At 45.4% G+C, this 20704-nt stretch overlaps 1 protein-coding gene across 2 annotated transcripts in view; it reads right to left on the reverse strand.

Moving 5' to 3' along the window:
* CTNNA1 (catenin alpha 1) overlaps positions 1–20704 on the reverse strand; it is a 222853-nt gene that overhangs the window by 149646 nt on the left and 52503 nt on the right. For both annotated transcript variants that reach the window (XM_032795619.2, XM_075068058.1), the window contains exons 4-5: positions 9334–9500; positions 8010–8129 (exon numbers count right to left, since the gene is read on the reverse strand). In XM_032795619.2, coding sequence (XP_032651510.1) covers positions 8010–8129; positions 9334–9500 — 287 coding nt within the window. The remainder of the gene's footprint in view (positions 1–8009; positions 8130–9333; positions 9501–20704) is intronic.

Here is a 20704-nt window from a genome sequence, read left to right on the forward strand (position 1 = left end):
TTGCAGGAAACTGGGTTTGAGGTGATAGCAGCAGAAATTCTGAAAGAATTTCAAAACCAGAGTGCAGAGGTACTAAAATCTTTACACTGCTACCAAGTGGTTGCTTAACAGCATTTTCTAGATTGCTACCTTTAATACTTGATGAGCACAAACAAAACAATGAGAAGGGGCATATAATTCTTGATATATGCTCTAGCAACCACCTCACCTCAGTTTTATTTAGATTGAGCTTCCACCAGCTAGCTCTCATCCATGCCTTGTTTCATCTAGACACTAAGCCAGTGGCTACAATTTACAGCTAAATTGGATTTAACTATACCTGCATGAGTTTTCCCCAAACACTCTTTCTGAAGTATGACCATTATAAATAGGAGGTCCAATATTTGCGAGCATCTTTCATATGAGGAACTTAATGCAGTTTATGAAAGGCAAAACATACTAAAATCAATGAAGTTAGCTACCAATTAAGCACTACTCTCAGTGGAAGAAATTAAAACAGTGATCAGCCTCGTATCACAGTTTCTATTCCCAGCTCTGCCATTATCTTGCTAAGTTCAGAGTCCCAAAGCTCTAGTCACATCATGCTTAGAGGGACAATAAGCACCTGACAGAGAAATATTAAGTTTAATAGCAATACCTTACAGCAAAGAGGAAGGTGAAGTAAACATGCCAAGCAGAAATTTAAGAGGGATGGGTAATACTAAAGCCAGGTAAGATGTATAACTAAGCGGAGGAGGCATTATGAGCACAAACACTGCTCTTGTGGCAGAAGATAAACCTTTCACATAGCAGATTATGTAGCAACACAAACCCCCACCTATTTCAACTGCATAATAGATATACACACTGTTTTCAGGCAAATGTCTTGCATTTCACTAATTACTTTTTTAAAACATGCAGTATCCAATTGTCTATTCATATAAAGGAAGCTAGAATAAGAGTGTCAGTGATATGCTACAAGTTTTACTCCATACAAATAGCATGAATACTAATGCAATAGTTAATTTAGAAAGACCACGTCATTTCAAACTGATAAGACCATTCACCCATCTTTACTTTTCAACGTAAAAGACGGTTACTCACCTTTGTAACTGTTGTTCTTCAAGATGTGTTGCTCATATCCATTCCAGTTAGGTGTGCGCACACTGCGTGCACGTTCGTCAGAAGATTTTTACCCTAGCAACACTCGGTGGGTCGGCTGGGTCGCCCCCTGGAGTGGCGTCACCATGGCGCCGGATATATACCCCTGCCAACCCAATCGCTCCTCAGTTCCTTCTTGCCAGCTACTCCGACAGTGGGGAAGGAGGGCGGGTTTGGAATGGATATGAGCAACACATCTCGAAAAACAACAGTTACAAGGTGAGTAACCGTCTTTTCTTCAAGCCCTTGCTCATATCCATTCCAGTTAGGTGATTCCCAGCCTTACCTAGGCGGTGGGGTCGGAGTGAGATGTTGCAGAGTGAATACTGTGAGTCAAAGGCTGCATCATCTCTGGACAGCAAACCAGGGCATAGAGACGAAGGTATGGACCGAGGACCAGGTAGCTGCGCAACATATCTCGTGGATGGGCATGTGAGCCAGGAAGGCAGCAGATGAAGCGTGAGCCCTGGTAGAGTGCGCAGTGACGTGGCTCGAGGGGACATTAGCCAAGTCGTAACAGGTGCGGATGCATGATGTCACCCAGGATGAAATCCTTTCTGAGGAAACAGGTAGGCCTTTCATACGCTCTGCCACCGCGACGAAGAATTGGGGTGTTCTGCGGAAGGGCTTTGTCCGCTCGATATAAAAAGCGAGTGCTCTATGGACATCTAGGGAGTGCAACTGTTGCTCCCTGTGCGATGAATGTGGCTTCGGGAAGAAGACCAGAAGGAAGATCTCCTGGCTAACATGGAAGGCTGATACCACTTTGGGGAGAAAGGCCGGATGTGGTCGCAATTACACCTTGTCCTTGTGGAATACAGTATATGGAGGGTCCGCCGTGAGAACCCAAAGCTCGGAAACTCGTCTTGCCGATGTGATGGCCACGAGGAAAGCGGTTTTCCAGGACAGGTACAGAAGGGAGCAAGTTGTTAACGGCTCAAATGAGGCCGACATAAGTCTGGTAAGAATGAGGTTGAGGTCCCAGGTTCGGGCGGGGGCGGCATACCTGGGAGTATACGCGCTCCAAGCCCTTGAATTGAGATACCATAGGATGTGAAAACACTGAGTGGCCATTCTCCCCTGGGTGGAAGGTAGAGACAGCCGCCAAGTGTACCCTCAATAATGATACCGCTAGGCCCTGCTGTTTAAGAGACCAGAGGTAGTCCAAGATAGTGGGGATCGAGATCTCAGCGGGAAGAACGTTCTGCTCTCCGCACCAGCATGAGAAACGCTTCCACTTGGCCAGATATGTTGATCTAGTGGAAGGCTGCCTGCTACCCAAGAGTACTTTTTGCACTGGGGCAGAGCAAGGCAACTCAGACTGGGTCAACCACTTAGAAGCCATGCCGTGAGATGGAGGGATTGTAGGTCTGGGTGGTGAAGTTTGCCGTGGTCCTGAGTTATCAGGTTCGGGTGAAGAGGTAGAGGGATGGGGTTGGCTACTGACAGGTCAAGCAACATGGTTTACCAGTGCTGCCTGGGCCACGCTGGAGCGATCATGATCAAGTAGGCTCTGTCCCTGCGTACTTTCAGCAGGACCCTGTGGACGAGCGGGAATGATGAAAAAGCGTAGAGCAGGTGAGTCGTCCATGGTATCAAGAAAGCGTCCGCTATCGAACCCTGGGAGAGGCCTTGAAAGGAACAGAATATCTGGCATTTCCTGTTCTCGCGGGACGCAAAGAGGTCGACACTAGGAAATCCCCACTTCCGGAAGACTGAAAGAATAACATCGGGGCAAAGCGACCACTCGTGAGAAAGGAAGGATCTGCTGATGCGATCCGCCAGAGTGTTTTGAACCCCCAGGAGAATAGCCCACTCTATAGACCTCATAGCGTCTTTACAAAAGTCCCAGAGTCGTATGGCTTCCTGACAAAGGGTCGAACTTGTCCTGCCCTGTTTGTTTATATAATACATGGCTGTTGTGTTGTCTGTGAATATTGACATACAATGGCCTTGCAACTCCTTCTGAAACACCTGGCACGCAAGGCGGACTGCTCTCAGCTCCCGGACATCAATGTGCAAGGCCAGCTCCTGAGATGACCAAAGGCCTTGAGTGCGTAGATGTCCGAGATGAGCACCCCAGCCGAGAGATGACACGTCCATCATCAGAGACAGAGGGCTGGGGCGGATGGAACGGCAGCCCTGCACACACCAGGGAGGGGGTCAGCCACCATTCAAAGGAGCCTAGGATGCTCGGGGGAATGGTGACTATCAGGTCTATGGCATCTCTGCCTGGTTGGTACAGTGAGTTGAGCCACGATTGGAGGGGACGGAGGCGCAGTCTGGCGTGTTTTGTCACAAATGTGCAGGCCACCATATGACCCAGGAGACAGAGGCAAGTGCGAACCGAAGTCAACGGAATAGCTTGCAGGCTCTGGATGATGGCCACCATTGCCTGGAACTGGGGCAGCAGTAACCAGGCTCTGGCAAGACTGGAGTCCAGGGTGGCGCCAATAAAGTTTATCCTCTGAGTGGGAATCAGAGTGGATTTTTCCACATTGATCATCATCAGGCCTAGATGTAGGAAAAGGTCCTTGACAATGCCAACGTGATAGGTGACTTGTGCCTCAGAGGTCCCTCGGATGAGCCAGTCGTCTAGATACGGAAAAATGTGTATCCGATGACGGCAGCGGCAGTGGGCGGCGACTACAGTCATGCATTTCGTAAATACTCTTGGGGCAGTAGAGAGGCCGAACAGTAGGACCACGAACTGAAAATGTTGGCAGTTGGCTACGAACCTGAGCTACCTCCTGTGAGGAGGGTACATGGCTGTGTGAAAATACGCATCTTTCATGTTGAGGGCGGCATACCAGTTTCCAGGATCCAGCAATGGGATGATGGTCCCCAGGGATACCATGCGGAACTTCAACTTTATCATGAATTTGTTGAGTTCCCGCAGATCCAGGATAGGTCTGAGACCCCCCTTTGCCTTGGGGATTAGGAAGTAGCGGAGTAAAACCCCGTGCCCCTTTCATGTTTTGGTACCTCCTCTATGGCTCCTTTGGCAAGCAGTGTCTGCACCTCTTGAAGGAGGAACTGCTCGTGAGAGAGGTCCCTGAAGAGGGACGAGAAAGGGGGATGAAAGAGGGGGCAAGAAATAAATTGGAGGTGGTACCCAAATTCCAGTATGCATAAGACCCAACAATCTGACGTTAGCTGGGACCACGCAGGGAGGAAAAGGGAGAAGCGGTTGGAGAAAGGACGGAACAGATCCTTTAACGGAACTGGTACGTCGTCCTCGAGCGCACCTTCAAAAGGTAGGTTTTGGCCCTGTGGGTGGTTTGGAGGGGCCTTGGTTCTGGTCCCCTTGGGTGCCTGACTGCCTCCAACGACCGGTTCTACCCCACCTTCTGGCAAAGTCCTGTCTCTGTCTGGGCTGAGGGTAAGAGCGGTGTGGCTGGGGGCGGAAGGGCCTGCACTGAGTCACTGGCATGTGCATGCCTCGTGAGCACATAATGACCCTGTTATCTTTTAGGCTTTACAGCCTAGGGTCTGTCTTTTCGGAGAAGAGGCCTTGCCCTTCAAAGGGGAGGTCCTGGATGGTATGCTGGAGCTCCGGGGGAAGGCCTGAGACTTGCAGCCATGAGAACTTCTCATAGTAACTCCAGAGGCTAGGGTCCTGGCTGCAGAGTCCGCTGTGTCCAAGGAAACCTGGAGGGAAGTTCTAGCCATCTTTTTTCCTTCGTCCAGGAGGGCCGCAAATTCCTTCCGGGAGTCTTGCGGGAGCAACTCCTTAAACTTGTCCACCGCCACCCAGGTGTTATAGTTATAGCGGCTAAGGAGGGCTTGCTGATTAGCCACGCGAAGTTGGAGTGCCCCTGCAGAGTAGACTTTGCGCCCCAGCAAGTCCACGCGCCTCCTGCCCTTTGATGGCAGGGCTGGGGCCTGCTGGCCATGGCATTCTGTCTCATTGACTGACTGGACAATGAGGGAGCAGGGAGGAGGATGGATGTATAAGTATTTGTAGTCCTTGGAGAGCACCATATATTTACGTTCCATTCCCCAGGCAGCAGGTGGGATAGAGGCTGGAGACTGCCAGATCGTGTTGGCATTGACCTGGATCGTCCGGATAAACGGGAGGGCCATTCTCATGGAGGCCTCAGATGATAAAATGTCCACCACTGGGTCCTCTACCTCCGGGACCTCTTCGACTTGCAAGTTCATATTTAGTGCCACATGCCTGAGGAAGTCCTGGTGGGCCCTCAGGTCAATTGGCGAAGGGCTTAAAGATTATATTCCAGCTACCGACTCGTCAGGGGAGGACGATGAGGAGAGACGAGGGACAAGTGAGTCAGCTGAGGCCTCTTCTTCGTGGCCAGCCTCTGTCTCCCTTGGGATCTGGGAGTCTTGTGGCTGGACCGGCACTTCCTCTGAAGTAGGAGGAGGAGGGCAGCTTATAGTGGCTTCCGGCACCCAGTGCTCCAATGTGGCAGAGCAAGATGGGCCTGGATGTGCACCTTGGGCCTGATGATATGCCCAAGGTGTCCAAAATGCCCACTGGTGAGGGCCATGATCTTGGGTCTGGGGCTCGTGGAATATCCTGGCAGGCACATCGGAGTCTCTGTCCTGGGCGTACGAACTGTCCACCTGCGAAGACATGGACGGGTGCCGGGACGGCCAGGGAGGAGAAGAAAGACCCTAGTAAGAGTCCTTCTCTCTCGCCGTTGCCGATTTCCTCAGCACTGGGGATCGGTACCTGGAGACATACCGGTACCGAGAACAATATCGGCACCTGCGACCTGCACGGTGCCGGGAGGTCGACCTGGATCTCGAAGGTCTGTGTCGGGAATGGCTGTGAGAGTCCCGGTGCTGGGAGCTGGAGCAGTACTGAGAGTACCGAGCCGGAGGCCAAGATGTCAATCTATGCCATGAGTATGACTGGTACCAAAGAGGCGAGCGGTGCCGGGATGCAAGCAGAGTCGAGACTGTGATAGTCGATGAGAGCGCGAACGGCGTCAGGACCTGGATCGTGATCAGTGCCGACCTGCCGGGTCGACTGAAGGCGGTCTCATTAGGGCTGGCTTGCCTATCAAGTGTAATACCCGCATCAGCGGTGCCGGGGGTTGAGGCAGGACAGACTCCATCATAGCTATGAGGTCCCTGGCTGTGGAGAATGTCTCCAGCGTAGAGGGGACCGTAAGCTCAACCACAGGTCTCGGCGAGGAGCTCTCAGGGACCGGACTTGACAGCCCCTGCAGGACCGGAGTCGACAGTACCGCAGCAGTCGGTGCCGCAGCAGGTGTAGGTTCTGGGCGGTCCGAACAAGGCTGCATCTGCGGCGCAGAGGGCACAGAGGTAGTGGAGGACTTCCATCTCCTCAGTTTTGGGGAGAGAGATCGGTGCCGAGCAGATCCCTGCGCCGGAGATGGCCGGTGCCGCGGCATCTTAGCGGTGCCGGCACGGTCCGGTGCCGGAGGAGCGCTTCTAGCAGAGTGCTCAGCACTCTGTGCTGAGGGTGGAGGGTTCAGAGCTGCCTCCATGAGGAGATTCTGTAGGCGAAAGTCTCTTTCTTCTTCCTTGGCTTAAATGCCTTGCAATTACGGCACTTATCTGTAATGTGCGATTCCCTGAGCACTTAAGACAGGAGTCATGGGGATCTCCTGTAGGCATCGGCTTGTGACAGGCCGAGTAAGGTTTGAATCCCAGTGAACCGGGCATGAGCCCCAGCACCGGGTGCAGGGAAGGAGCTAATGCCCAAACCCCGCTTAACTATATACACTATCTAAAGAACTATCAAACTAACTGTAATTATATAAATTCCAACTATATACAACAAAGATATCGAAGAAACTACGAGTAGCTAGGGAAGTGGAGGACAGCTAAGCTGCGCTCCACTGTTCCAACGACCGACACGGGCGGTAAGAAGGAACTGAGGAGCAGTTGGGTCAGCAGGGGTATATATCCAGTGCCACGGTGGCGCCACTCCAGGGGGTGACCCAGCCGACCCACCGAGAGTTGCTAGGGAAAAATCTTCCGACGAACGTGCACGTGGTGCGCGAACACCTAACTGGAATGGATATGAGCAAGCACTTGAAGAACTGACATTTACTCATCTATAAGAATGAGTCATGACAGCAAAAGCATTAAGCAAAACAAAATCGACACACATTTAAGGGATTAAGCCAGAGTTCACCAAGTTAGTCAGAAGTACAGGTCTTGACTACTACAACTACAACAAAAAGTCCTTTAAAGGAGGCTGCAAAGAAAATAGTGGAGAGATTGCTGAAGCGTTTGTTTGCTCAAGGTAACAAGACAGTCCAAAACAAACACCCTAATTAAATGCAAATATCTATATTAATGCAATATTGTGGTTTAGACTACACCCTCTCAGAAACTCAGTGTTATTACTTATCAGGAATCAGTTCTGCTCCCTTTCTTACACGTATTGTTTTGTACAGAAGTACCAAAATGTTAAGGCATTAAGATTGTGCAATGTTGCCAAGTTACAGTTGCTGTGGGAACCATACATTTGCATCTCTCAACTTAAATTTAAAATCAAGTTCCTAACGCCGGGGGGCGAGAGGGGGGAGAAAGACGAGGACACACACCACAAGCCGGGGTTGCATTAGTGCCTATTCCATTAAAAATAAATGTATTTGTCTATAAATTCATTATAATAAGTACTATACTACATCTGAACAGAGTTATTACTAGAATGCAGATTCAATTTTTGAACACTGTGGGTGCAGTGCATAGCAAGCAACAGAATGTGCACGGTTTATTAGTAATGCCTTGGGTTTAGAAATCACGCCGAGGGCCCCAGTCACGTCTCCAAAAGGTTGTTTTGTTTTGGTTTTTGGGGGGAGGAGGGAAGAGAGAGAGAAGAGCTAAGACACTGAAGACCAAACAAAAAAGTACTGTTACTGTACCTGCTGTCTTTTGGCTGCCATTATATTAAGCTTATCCACTTCTGGTTTGAGCGCTTTGTATTGTATTCCTAAATCCTGTTCAGTACCAGCATTTTTTAATTTCAGGATACCTTCTTCCACCTACAAAAGAGTAGATATTTTTAACCATCCAGTGTACAATTTGCAGAAAAATCCAAGACATTTTATACCTCACTTTAACAAGTAGTTATTTTTTAAACTTAGATATACTGTATATACTTGATCATAAGCTGGTTCGTTTATAAGCTGATCCCTCCCCGCACCCCCAAGATGGTTAAGTAAAAATAGAAAATTTTTATGATCCGTTCACAAGTCAGCTTTATAATTCAGGGGTCAGGAAACTTTGGCTCCCGGGCCATCAGGATAAGCCGCTGGTGGGCCAAGATGGTTTGTTTACCTCAAGCGTCCACAGGCACGGAGGTAAACCTAAGTAAACGAAGTGTCCCAGCGTGCCAGCTGCTTCCCCTGACAGGCCGGGACAGCAACTGGTGGGGAAATTTTTTGTGGGGGAGGAGCTGGGAGTCAGGGGAGTAACCCTTGTGACCACCCCCAACATGACCCCACCCCTAGCCGCAGCCTGCTCCGGTGGGCCAGACTGGGTGGCACGCCCGCAGCATGTTCCAGCAGACTGGGCCAGGTGGTACGGCTGCAGCATGCTCTGGCGGACTGGGCGGCGCAGCCACAGCCTGCTGGGGGGAGGCGAGCCAAGCAGCATGGCTGAATCCTGCCAGCCCTGGAGCTGCAGCTGCTTTGGAGGCTGAGGGGAGAACAGCATGGCCAGAAGCGGAGAGACTCTGGCCCTGCCTCTTCCCTTCTAGCTCTGCTGGTTGTGCTGCCTCTCCTTGCTCCCTCTGTTGGAGGGAGGAGCTGTGTCCCACCTCTCCCTCTCTATACTCGTTCATAAGCTGACCCCCTTCTCTGGTGCTTCCTTTTACTAAAAAAATTCAGCTTATGAACAAGTATATATGGTACTTGAAAGCTGGTAGACAAAGTTTGGGCTGCTTTTTCTGATGGGTTTTTCCTCCAAGTAACATGCTTCCAGATATTTTTTTTTATTTAAAAAGGCAATTCCAGAGCCCAGTATGATAAAGCAACATTAACACTATCATGTACATATGGTATTATGGGTGGGTACATCCATTAAAACACAGACCCAGTTTGCATTGGAAGAAACAGACTTTGGAGCAGAAGAACAGACTAGTTTAGGGACAATACACACAAAAAAGACAGCTTGTCAGAATAAGCCTAACATATGCTGGACAATGGAAAATGAAATACTGAGTTATAGATGAAAAACTACACTTACAACTTTAAGCTGAACAAGTAGCTTGTAGACATCCGCCATGTCAGCCAAGATAAGCAGCCGGGTAACAGCAGACAGAAGAGCACGGGCTGCTCGTACCATGTTTCCACGTTTCACTGAAGAGCAGGGGTCATCTGCAAACTCTCCTGAGGCACTCTTCATTGAGTCACCTGCACAAATATTAGCAAGAGAATGTCTTTTTTTCAGGTTTAGAATGTTACATACTTCATTTCAGAATTACACTTTGAAAGAGGAGGGATTTATTTGAATGAGTTCAAACAGAAAGTGTTCACTCCTGGGTTACTATAAAACTGAAGGTACCTACACTTCATTCTTCCCAGTGTGAACAGGAAGCATTAAAAATGTCACTAAAACACTAGATCCATAGATTTTGTACACAAGTTCAGTTTTAGCCTTCGTTTCAAATTAGAGGAACTAGAACCTTGGGGAGGGGAAAAAAAACACCACACAAAAACAAAACAAAAAGAAAACACCCTACCAAAGTTTCAACAAGCAGGCTAAAAGCATCAGCAAAGAAGGTATTGCAAGGGTTCAACTTACAAAGTTTGCAAACATCACACAACGTGAAGCCTCTAATCATGTTGTTTAAATATGCTTACAATAACTTGAAGGGTTACAGTGAACTTAAATACACTTGTGGAAATTTCACTCCCTTATAGATTGCTGCAAATTACAGTCAAGATTACTAAGCATCTGAATAAACAAAGTGAAGCATAGAAGAGACATTTTTCTCTAATCTTTCAAATTCTGTGTGTATAGTCAGAGTCCCATGTTTGCATGAGTCTTTCACACAGCAACAAGAGAGAAAAAACATTTAAAATCCACACAAAGAAGTGTTTTAAAAAAGTAGAATATAATACTGAAACTAGCTGGCTCAATTTCAAGTTGACTATCTCTGAAGAAAAACCTGGGGGGTGGGGGGGTAGAAAGTGAGTTTACTTTGTATGTTGGGTATCACACCCTATTTATACATATTACATCACACTGATGTAAAGCTGCTTATAAACTACCTCCGCAGGGACGTTAAAACCCCAAAATGCTTTGATATTTAGATCAATTGTGTTACAAAGTGGTTCACAGTATAAAGATGAAAAAAATTGATGCAAACAAGTTGTCCAGTGAAGACACTGAATTATACTGTGACATTCCTACTGTATTTTTTCCAACTGTAATCTATGGATTTCACTTGTTAAGTAGAACAAATCTGAACTTCAGCTGGTATCTTATTACAATGCAAAGGCAAAAACCACTTGGATGATAGACACCCTCTTTCAGTTTGACTTCATGACCATTCAGAAGTTTGAAAGTCAGTTCAGCCACATTAAGAGGAGCAAGTAGAGTCATTTAGATTTCTCTCCCTGTTCTGCACATTACCTGCAGTGGAGTAGTTCAGATCACAAAAATACTTTTGGAATCATGAGGGATAAAAGCGATTCTTGGATCTCTTAGTATTTCAAGATCTCAACTGTCCTCCTTTCCTCAAGCCCCTACATTTGCTTCAGTTTAGAGTCTGGCAGAGATTCTCAGACACTGGCCTGTGGATCACTGTGGATCAGCAGAAAATGTGCTAGTCTATTTCCAGGTGATAAATCACAAGACACCTAAAGAGGAAAATTCACAGCACAACATCACTCTTCCACATATTCAATTGTTATAACTGCCACAGAAAGAACATGCAATTGTGAATGTTCAGGGAGGTGTTTCTAAAACAGCCTCTACTTTTCATTAGATTTGAGTTAAAGAGAACAGTTACTTGGGAATCAAAGAGTATCAAATGTTGCTTCATTTAACACAAGTCATTTATAGAAAGGTATTCAGTACACATGAATACTTTATGTCTTTCTATATATAAAACTTCATTTTACATCTAGATACAATCATCAGTTAAACTTTAACAAAGAACTCAGAATCCTCTAGCTGACATTTAGTTAAGACTGAAGATTTTTATTTTCTATATCCACAAAGTTTATGGGAGCTTTTATGAGGTTGACCAAATGTGCTTTCCCCAGTGCACTAGTACTTCATATTACCATATGTTGGTCCAGGCAGTTGACTTAGAACCACCATGGACATTCTGTTCCCTAGACTTAAAAATCAGTGACAGAGCTAGTCCCAGGGGTTGGATTCCAGAATGTACAATAAATGGTTAAACACCAAGCCAATTGCTAAACTTGGATGTATGAGGTGATAAGTATCCTAAAATTGGCATACACAGCTTTATAAACCATGTATGATTTTGAGGAGTGATAGGAGACAGAAGAGCTTTAGAGACTGATAATCATACCTAAAATATAAGTCTGGCTTATTTCTGAAAATTTGAAGGAAAAAAAAGTGTTATAAAAGTTTAGGGCGGGCAGAAAGGGTGCTCAGTGCTCTTGCAACTGATTGTCTTCCAGAAGAACTTCAAAGTCTGGTGAACTCCTGGTCCCACGAAAGTCTGTGACAAGTCTCAGAATTCAGTGCGGCCAGGATATCAGCCCATGAGTCTATGATACAGAACTTGAAATAGTATATTGAGTTTTCACAGTGAAGATGAAGCAATAGTAATCTAATCCAAACATAATTTTCGCAGACAGGAGCTTAATCAGCTATTCCTTGACATGGCTACTAAAGAAAAAAAAAATTCAGTAACTGATAAAAAGTTTAACTTGTAGGAATGTGTAAAAAAAAATCTTGAGACTAAAAAGCTTAGAATTAGTTTAATTTTGAACTCTACAAAGTTCAGTAGTGTTATACCCTGGGAAGAGTCTCCAAATGGTAAGCAGTTCTTTGGAATTGAATCTTCAAAGTTAAAGTTACATATTTCATTAAATGATGTCTCTTTTGAATAAATGGGCTATTGGATCTTACATCAAGGCATTCAACTGCCACCCCTGCTCACATCCACCCAGAACGGTCCCAAGAACAGGATGCTGTCCGATCACTATGGAGAATGAGGTCCCACTGAGTTCTTCACAACCATATTTAAGATGAGCAATATGCTGCTTTCAGTGTTTTGTCACATAAAGCTTCTTTGAGTTTTTGTAAAGCAAAACCATTCCAAATATCAAGCTACAGCTGCCCACTTACAGCACTTCCAACTGGAGATGTTAAGGATAGAAAACAAATCTGAAGTTGAGACACAGGAATTGCAAAACTGTATTTAATCACTGGTCCATCTAGTTTGGTATCCTGCAGCTCCAAAAGCAGCTAGTACAAACTTACTTCAAAAGGTGCAAAAACCCCTGCAGTAGGCAGCTATGAAGTTTAAGCAAGCTAATTCTCTGTTCTTCGTCTCTGTCAAATACAATTGCTTCATCTAGTGTTTTTGTAAAGCAACAAGGAGATAAAAACTGATATGGGGGGTGGTATATTTCTCAAGGGACTGCCACACATACAAAACATTAGTTATGCCATCTTGACATAAGGGTTGCAGATTTAGTATTATTAGTTAAATATCTAGGGGTACAAATTTCACCCAATTTGAGTCCTGCAGGGGACTTTCAGGGCTGGGAAGAGACGGTTACTCACCTTTGTAATGTTGTTCTCAAGATGTCTTGCTCATATCCATTCCAGTTAGGTGTGTGCACACTGCACGCACAATTATTGGAAGATTTTTATCCTAGCAACACTCGGTGGATCGGCTGAGGCGCCCCCTGGAGTGGTGCCCTTACAGCGCCAGATATATACAACAGCCGACCCTGTGCCCTCAATTCCTTCTTGCCAGCTACTCTGACAGAGGGGAAAAGAGGATGGATTTGGAATGGATATGAGCAACACATCTCGAAGAACAGTTACGAAGGTGAGTAACCATCTTTTCTTCGAGTGCTTGCTCATATCAATTCCAATTAGGTGACTCCCAAGCCTTACCTAGGAGTGAGATGTCGCGGAATGAAGAACCGCTGAGCCAAATGCCGCATCACCCCTAAACTGCTGCAATAACTATTAAACTATACACTACTTTTAAAACTATTTACACTATCAACGAGTGCTACACTAGAAGCTAGGGAAGTGGAGTTCAGCTAAGCCGTGCTCCACAGTTCTAACGACCATAGTGGGCGGTAAGAAGGAACTGAGAGGGCGCTGGGTCAGCTGGGGTATATATCTGGTGCTGTAAGGGCACCACGCCAGGGGATACCTCAGACAACCCGCCAAGTGTTGCTAGGGTAAAAATCTTCCGATGATCGTGCACGCGGTGCGCGCACACCTAATTGGTATCAATAGGAGCAAGCACTCGAAGAAGAAATCAGTCTCACTATGTATGCATGAAAGCACTAGCTCTGACTTGAGCACATTTTAGTCTCAACATTACATATTTTCATCTCAACATTAAGATGTGCAGTTACATTCAAGCTTTCATAGTATGGCCCACTAGCAAGCCTTATTTTGGCCGTTATAGAAAAACTGAAGAGCTTAAGTAACACTCTCTTAAATGGAAGAAAAAAGTAAAGAGCAAGAACTTGTGTATGATTCTGCCAAATGTTAGGTGGTCTTTTTTGGATGGATGGTATGAGAGGAAGAAATCTAAAAGCATATATCTCTGATGCAAGTAAATGACAAAATCATTAGTTATCGTAAGTCATAACAGTCATGGTTTCTTTCCTTTGTATTCATCCTGTGCCTGGTCTTTGAAGAAACACGCGCCATTCAGAATGCTCCTTTGGATTTCACTAAGTGTAGGCATAAAGTATGGTAATGTGAATACATTTAGATGTACTTGTCAGAACCAAATGTAGGATCCATACTCCTCCTTTCACCACTTTAAATGGACTGAGTTGCTAAAATTCAATACAAAAAGGCAGTAGTGTCTACTTCACTCACACCCCCACCCCAAGACAGTTTTAGAAGTCAACCAACATCTGGAGCCTGGTGCAGTGTTAACTAGAAAGGTTAAGAGCATGGGGAGAAGGGATTTTGTTTTTAAAATAGCAAGCTAACAAGTCAGTTGTGAAGTAAAGAGCCACTCCTCTGACTGTAATAAAAAAATAGATACCTAAACCTATCTATATCTATCTTTCAAAGGGCTTTGTCACCAGAGTTCAAGCAGCTTGTCACATAAGTATTTAAAAGATAACTGGCTTCTCATAAAAAAGGTGAAGCTACATCCTGTAGTAATTTTAAAATGTTATTTTGCAAGTTAAAGAAAGCTTCAACTTCTATTTTAAAGAGATGAGAAAAGTAGAGGAGCATTTAAATAAAGTGAATGTATGGGTGTGCATGGAAAGGAGGAACACTTTTTTATATATTAGATCTATATCTATGTAAAGTCCAAAAATTTAGCATTTTAAAAATTAATTTGACTCAGAGGTAGTTAAGATGGTCTGATACGTGGGACTTCAAAAACAAAACATTGTATATCACCAGACTATAACTTTGGGCTTGTTATGTATTCTTGTGTCAATAGCCTTCTTTTGCATTATAATCTTGGGCTTTCACCAGATATTATACAGGGAAGGATAGTAAAATGGAAAGGAAACTAGTGATGACTATATGCACTAATCTTATCAACAAGAAAAAGATTATGAATTAAGTTATACCTAATGGAACTAACCCCATTTTAAAATACTAAGATTTTGATCTGTCAAACAAGACTATTTTCTAATCTCATTCTCCCCAAGCACACCGGGTATAGAAGCACAATCAGACAGCATGATGAGCCCTCCCCAGGGTCATGGTATAGGAAGAACAAAACACAAACATACTTCACATCACTGAATGTCTGAAGGGAGCCTTAACCAATACTATACTGAAAGGGTGATTACTAAGGCCGGGGTAAAGGGAAAACAGCACGTTACAGGACTGCAGTGTTAAGGCTCAACTGCAACCGAGTGGAATAGCTCTTACATAGCAGGAATCGTGTGTAAAGTGTGTACTGAGTACTCCATCTTCTGCCATCCCAACCACTCCACATTCTTCAGCTTCAAGACCCAACACTCTTAAATCTATGAGTCTGAGACTAGGCAGAAGGTCAGAAGGGACCATTATGGTCATTTAGTCCAACCTCCTGCACAATGCAGGCCACAGAATCTCACCCACCCACTCCTGTAACAAAACCCTAACCTATGTCTGAGTTATTGAAGTCCTCAAATGGTGGTTTAAAGACCTCAAGGTGCAGAGAATCCTCCAGCAAGTGATCCATGCGCCACACTGCAGAGGAAGGTGAAAAAGACTCCAGGGCCTCTGCCAATCTGCCCTGGAGGAAAATTCCTCCCCGACCCCAAATATGGCCATGTGGCCATAAACCTGAGCATGTGGGCAAGACTCACCAGCCAGCACCCAGGAAAGAATTCTCTGCGGAGGGTGAAGAGCCCCGGTGGGCCAGCCTATACTCTACCCTGGTCCTGAGGCTCGCTGGGGATATCAGTTGGCAGCTCCTTCATGGGGCCGTGAGCATGGGCGTGTATTTGGCGCAGTTTACCCCGTCCCAGGCACCTGCCCCTTCTGCGGTGCAAGGGAGACCCTGGCGTACGTTTACTTAGAGTGCGCCAGGTTGCAGCCCCTATACCAGCTCCTCACCAATATACTGTTACGTTTCTGGCTGCATTTTGTCCCTCATCTCCTTCTCTATGCACTCCCTATCCGTGGCCCCACAAAGTTGTGGGAACTCCTGGTCAATCTCCTCCTCACCCTGGCTAAAATGGCTATCTATGCAACCAAGGAGAGTAAGTTGGCGAGTGGAGACTCCTGTGACTGCGGGGCTTGTTTCCGGTCCTTAGTCTGTTCACGTATCCGGGCAGAGTTCCTCTAGGCGGCATCCACCGGCTCCCTTGATGCCTTCAAGGAGCAGTGGGTGCTGTCCGGGGTTCTCTGCTCAGTGTCCCCATCAGGCTCCCTTCTTATGACCCTTTGACCACCTTCCTGTCCCTGTTCTTTTATTAGTTGTCCCCCGGAATCAGTTGGGTTCTGAGGTCCTGTAGATCCTCCCCTTAGGCTGGGGTGGGGGGGATCCATTAGCAGTGGACGGGCTTCTGCCCACCCAGTTCGCAGAAACCCAATAGGTATAACTCAGATCCCACCCCATCTAACATCCCATCATAGACCATTGGGCATATTTACCTGCTAATAATCAATGATCAATTAATTGCCAAAATTAGTCTATTCCATCATACCATACCCTCCATAAACTTATCTGGCTTCAAGACTAAGCTTGATATGTCTTTTGCCCCTACTGCTCCCCTTGGAAGGCTGTTCCAGAACTTCACTCCTCTAATGGTTAGAAACCTCCGTCTAATTTCAAGTCTAAACTCCCTGATGGCCGGTTTATATCCATTTGTTCTTGTGTCCACATTGGTACTAAGCTTAAATAATTCCTCTCCCTCCCTAATATTTATCCCTCTGATAGAGTTATAAAGAGCCCAATCATATCTCCCCTCAGCCTTCTTTTGGCTAGGCTAAGCAAGCCAAGCTCTTTGAGTCTCCTTTCATAACACAGATTTTCCATTCCTTGGATCATCCTAGTAGCCCTTCTCTGTACCTTCTAGTTTGAATTCATCCTCTTAACATGGAGACCAGAAGCAACACAGTATCCAGAGAGGTCTCACCGGGCCTTGTATAATGTACAAACACCTCTTATCTTACTGCGAAATCCTATAACCGCAATTAGCTTTTTAATGCCATATCACATTGCGGCTCATGTACCCTGTGATCAACCTGTACTCCAGAGTGTCTTCTCCGTCTTCGTACTTGACCAGAACTGATGTTCCCTAATTTAAACAAATTCTGTTATAATCTCTAAATGCATTGACCTTGCACTTTTCACTATTAAATTTCATCCTATTACTATTACTCCAGTTTACAAGGTCATCCAGATCTTCCTGTATGATATCCCAGTCCTTCTCTGTGTTAGTCACAGCTGTCCTTCCTTTCCAATGAGATATGCATGGGACTCCAAGAAAAAGCAATCATATTCCACACGTTGCAGTTTCTTCCTCAACATTTTGAATAGCCATCTCTGCCTCTGACAGCTAAAAACTCAAAACTATGCCCCAATTATCACCCACCTTGATTAATGCACACCCCAAGGTGCCTCCTCTCACACTCCATCCATATTCCTCGTGTCAGACTGTTCACATCCTTCACACACACCCACCCACCCCAATCTGTTCCACTGGCTACCTATTCTCCACCACTCAAAGGCCAGGACAGAAGGTTGATATCAGACGCCCCACCTGTATAGCTCCACCCCAGCGTATATACCCAACCCCACATCTTGCCAGTGATACCACCCTCAATGCTCAGTTCAACTGAGTGAGAAGAGGCTTTCCATGCTATCCCCTATATCTGAAAGATCTATTTTCTATTACAGCTTGCCAAGCTACCACCTTTTGTTCAAAACTCCCCCGATTACTCACTTTTCCCATGCCTACAAAATGCAAAATGATAATTATGGAATTCTGTCCATTCCTCATTGAGCCCTCCTTGACAGGTAGAAGACAATAAGGACTTCATAGTTGGTTCTAAAGAAATTTCTGTTGTCCTGGCTTGATCAGACAGATGTTTACAGGCTCTTTAGAAACAGTCACACTTCGAAATAGGCCTGAAAAATTTGAGAACTCCCAAACCTGGTTGGCTACAAAGGACAGTAGTAATCACGCTGGTTTATTTCCTGCAAAAAGTGAGCAGATGCCCTTGCAAATTTGTGATGTCTCAGGAAGTAACTAGAATCTGTTTGCTTAAACCATAAGAGCTCTGGCTGAGCTTTCTGAAATAGTTTAAAGAAGTTAGGCACCTACCTCCCATTAAGTTTCCATGGGATTTGGACACTGTCCCTTTTTGAAATTTTCTACCTTAATCTCCTCCTAAACTGTATCACTCTGATGTACCAAGGGAAATTGAGGATTTATGTTTTATTTTGTTACATGATCTGTCCCATTGTTCAATTTCAGAACAGCTTCATTCACAAGTAAAATGTTTAGTTGAATATGCTCTCAAATGGGAATAGTGTTAACCAGTTCTTTTCAGAAGCTATTAGTTACAGGGTTGCTTACCATGGTAGCCATTGTTTTTTCGACTACATTATCTTCACAGAGCCATTTAGAAGGCACATCCATATCCCTTGAGTCCAACGTTCTAACAGAAGATATAAAGTTATCATCCCCTCTTCAGTTCCTTTATATCCACCAGCCAGAACAGTCAAAGAACCTACCTCCTTTTTAGAGGAAATGTTGTAGCTTAGATCAGAGTTTCAAGGTCATTTTTAAAGTTTTAGAATCACATTAGCTAGATCTAAAGTTACAAATCAGAGAAGTGGTTCTCAACTTATTTACCATTGTGGGCTGCATCCAATACTACCTCTATAATCCTGAGGATGTCACATGAGCCGCAGCTATGTGCTGCCTGGGCCGCAGGTTGAGAACCACTGGATCAGAGGATTTGGTTTTATTTAAAGTTTTTTCTGGTAGATTCGTAAGCACTACTGAAGACAGGTTTATCTATTACATACTACTCAAAGTTATAGGATTACAGAACCAAGTTGACACAACTGATCACATTTTACCTAACAGAAAATGTGTATATCTTCTGTGTACTTAAGTAGTCTGAACCTGATTGAACCAACTGACTAATGCTGCACTACTTCAGAGACACTAGCCCAGGAATAGAGAAGTACACCTCTACCCCGCTATAACACAACCCTATACAACACGAATTTGGATATAATGCGGTAAAGCAGTGCTCCAGGGGGCAGGGCTGCACACTCTGGTGGATCAAAGCAAGTTCAATATAATGTGGTTTCGGCTATAACGCGGTAAGATTTTTGGCTCCCCGAGGACAGCGTTATATTGAGGCAGAGGTGTAGCAGTACTGCAGGTAACTGACAAGCAGCTATTTCTCATTATTTCTGATTAACAAAAGCAAGGATAATTTACACAGGCAGTTCAGAAATAACATTTTAGAAACACAGTGATAGTTAAGGAATAGGGACCAAGATGGCAATTTAGATGAAGTAGGTTTATTCACATCACTTTTACGGTCCCAGGGTGCTAGGTTTCTCTACAGAATACGTACACACTTTGATATTCATTGGCATGCAGGCACTTCAGAACGGTGTTAGGACTACAATGAAGCTGACAAGAAGCGGATAAGAACAGCATGGATTGTAGTTGTGAACCAAAATATAGTTCATCCAGGATTAGCTTTACTCCCATGACCCTTCAGAAAGATGTACTGAAGTTTTAACATAAGCTGGATTCAAGACCTAGACCCTTGTAACCCAACTGGATTTGGTGACAAGTGGTGGGTTTGGGTATAAAAAAACAAACACACAAACAAAAAAAACCTCAACCCTCTAAGGGCTCAGGTTTGGTCATTTTTTTTTCCCCTGCTGTGAGCATGTGGTTCCAACTTTCTAAAGCCCGCCTCTGACTTCGTCTGTTAATTATTATCCTCTGCTTTTCATCTCCACTCCTCAGCCCTTCCTCCTCTGCCATTACCCCTGCCCCACAGTCCCGTTCTCAACTCTCTCCCCATATTCTTCCCCTTCCCTCAACTCCATCCCCACTCCCCAACCCACACACAGAGGTCTGAACCCTGAGCTTGCATGGGTGGGCAATTAGGTGGCAAAGCTGCTTGGTCTTATCCCAGAGATACAGCATCTATGCAAACAGTTGCCGATCCACTAGCCCCTATGATAAAGGTGGCTTCCCCGCTACAGGGGCCAAGCTCACCAGTTCTCGCAGGCTGAGCTTCTGTGGGGCAAAAACAACACTGATCCTCTGGGCATAGACCACCCCACCTCCAGCCATAGCTCCCAGAGCAAAAACTAAGTCCCTACAAGTGTTGGGCATGCGTTGGGTATGAAAACAATTTGACACTCCTGGGCTTGGTTCAGGGTCAGGTCAGGCTTTAAACTCAGGCCCAAGCAGACCTCTACAAAGAAGCATATAGTCTTGACAATCCGGGAGGCTTACACTACAGCTAGTCTTATTTTATTTTATTATTCAATATAAACATTTAAGGGCTGGTCTACACTACAAAGTTAGGTCAACTTAACTACATCACTCAGCGATGTGAAAAACGTGTGCAAATGTAATTACACTGATCTAAGCCAGGTGTACGCACTGCTAGGTTGATGGAAGACCTAGCTACCGCCTCTCAGAGAAGTGTATTTACTACAGCAACTGAAGAATCTCTTCCATTGCTGCAGAAAGTGTCTACGCTACAGTGCTACCACAGCGCAGCAGCAGCATTTCTAGAATAGAAGACAGACCCATATATTGCATTAATGAAGCACATTCAGCAATATAGAGAACTAAAGTTCACTAATTCGGCTACAGAACCAGAGCTATTTTAGGCTAATATTCAGCTCTCCGTTCTAAATCGGGTCTTACCCATGATTGGGAGTGATGCAGTTTACTGACCTCGACATAACAACATT

The sequence above is a fragment of the Chelonoidis abingdonii genome, chromosome 7, assembly GCF_003597395.2.
Source record: "Chelonoidis abingdonii isolate Lonesome George chromosome 7, CheloAbing_2.0, whole genome shotgun sequence".
NCBI lineage: Eukaryota > Metazoa > Chordata > Testudines > Testudinidae > Chelonoidis > Chelonoidis abingdonii.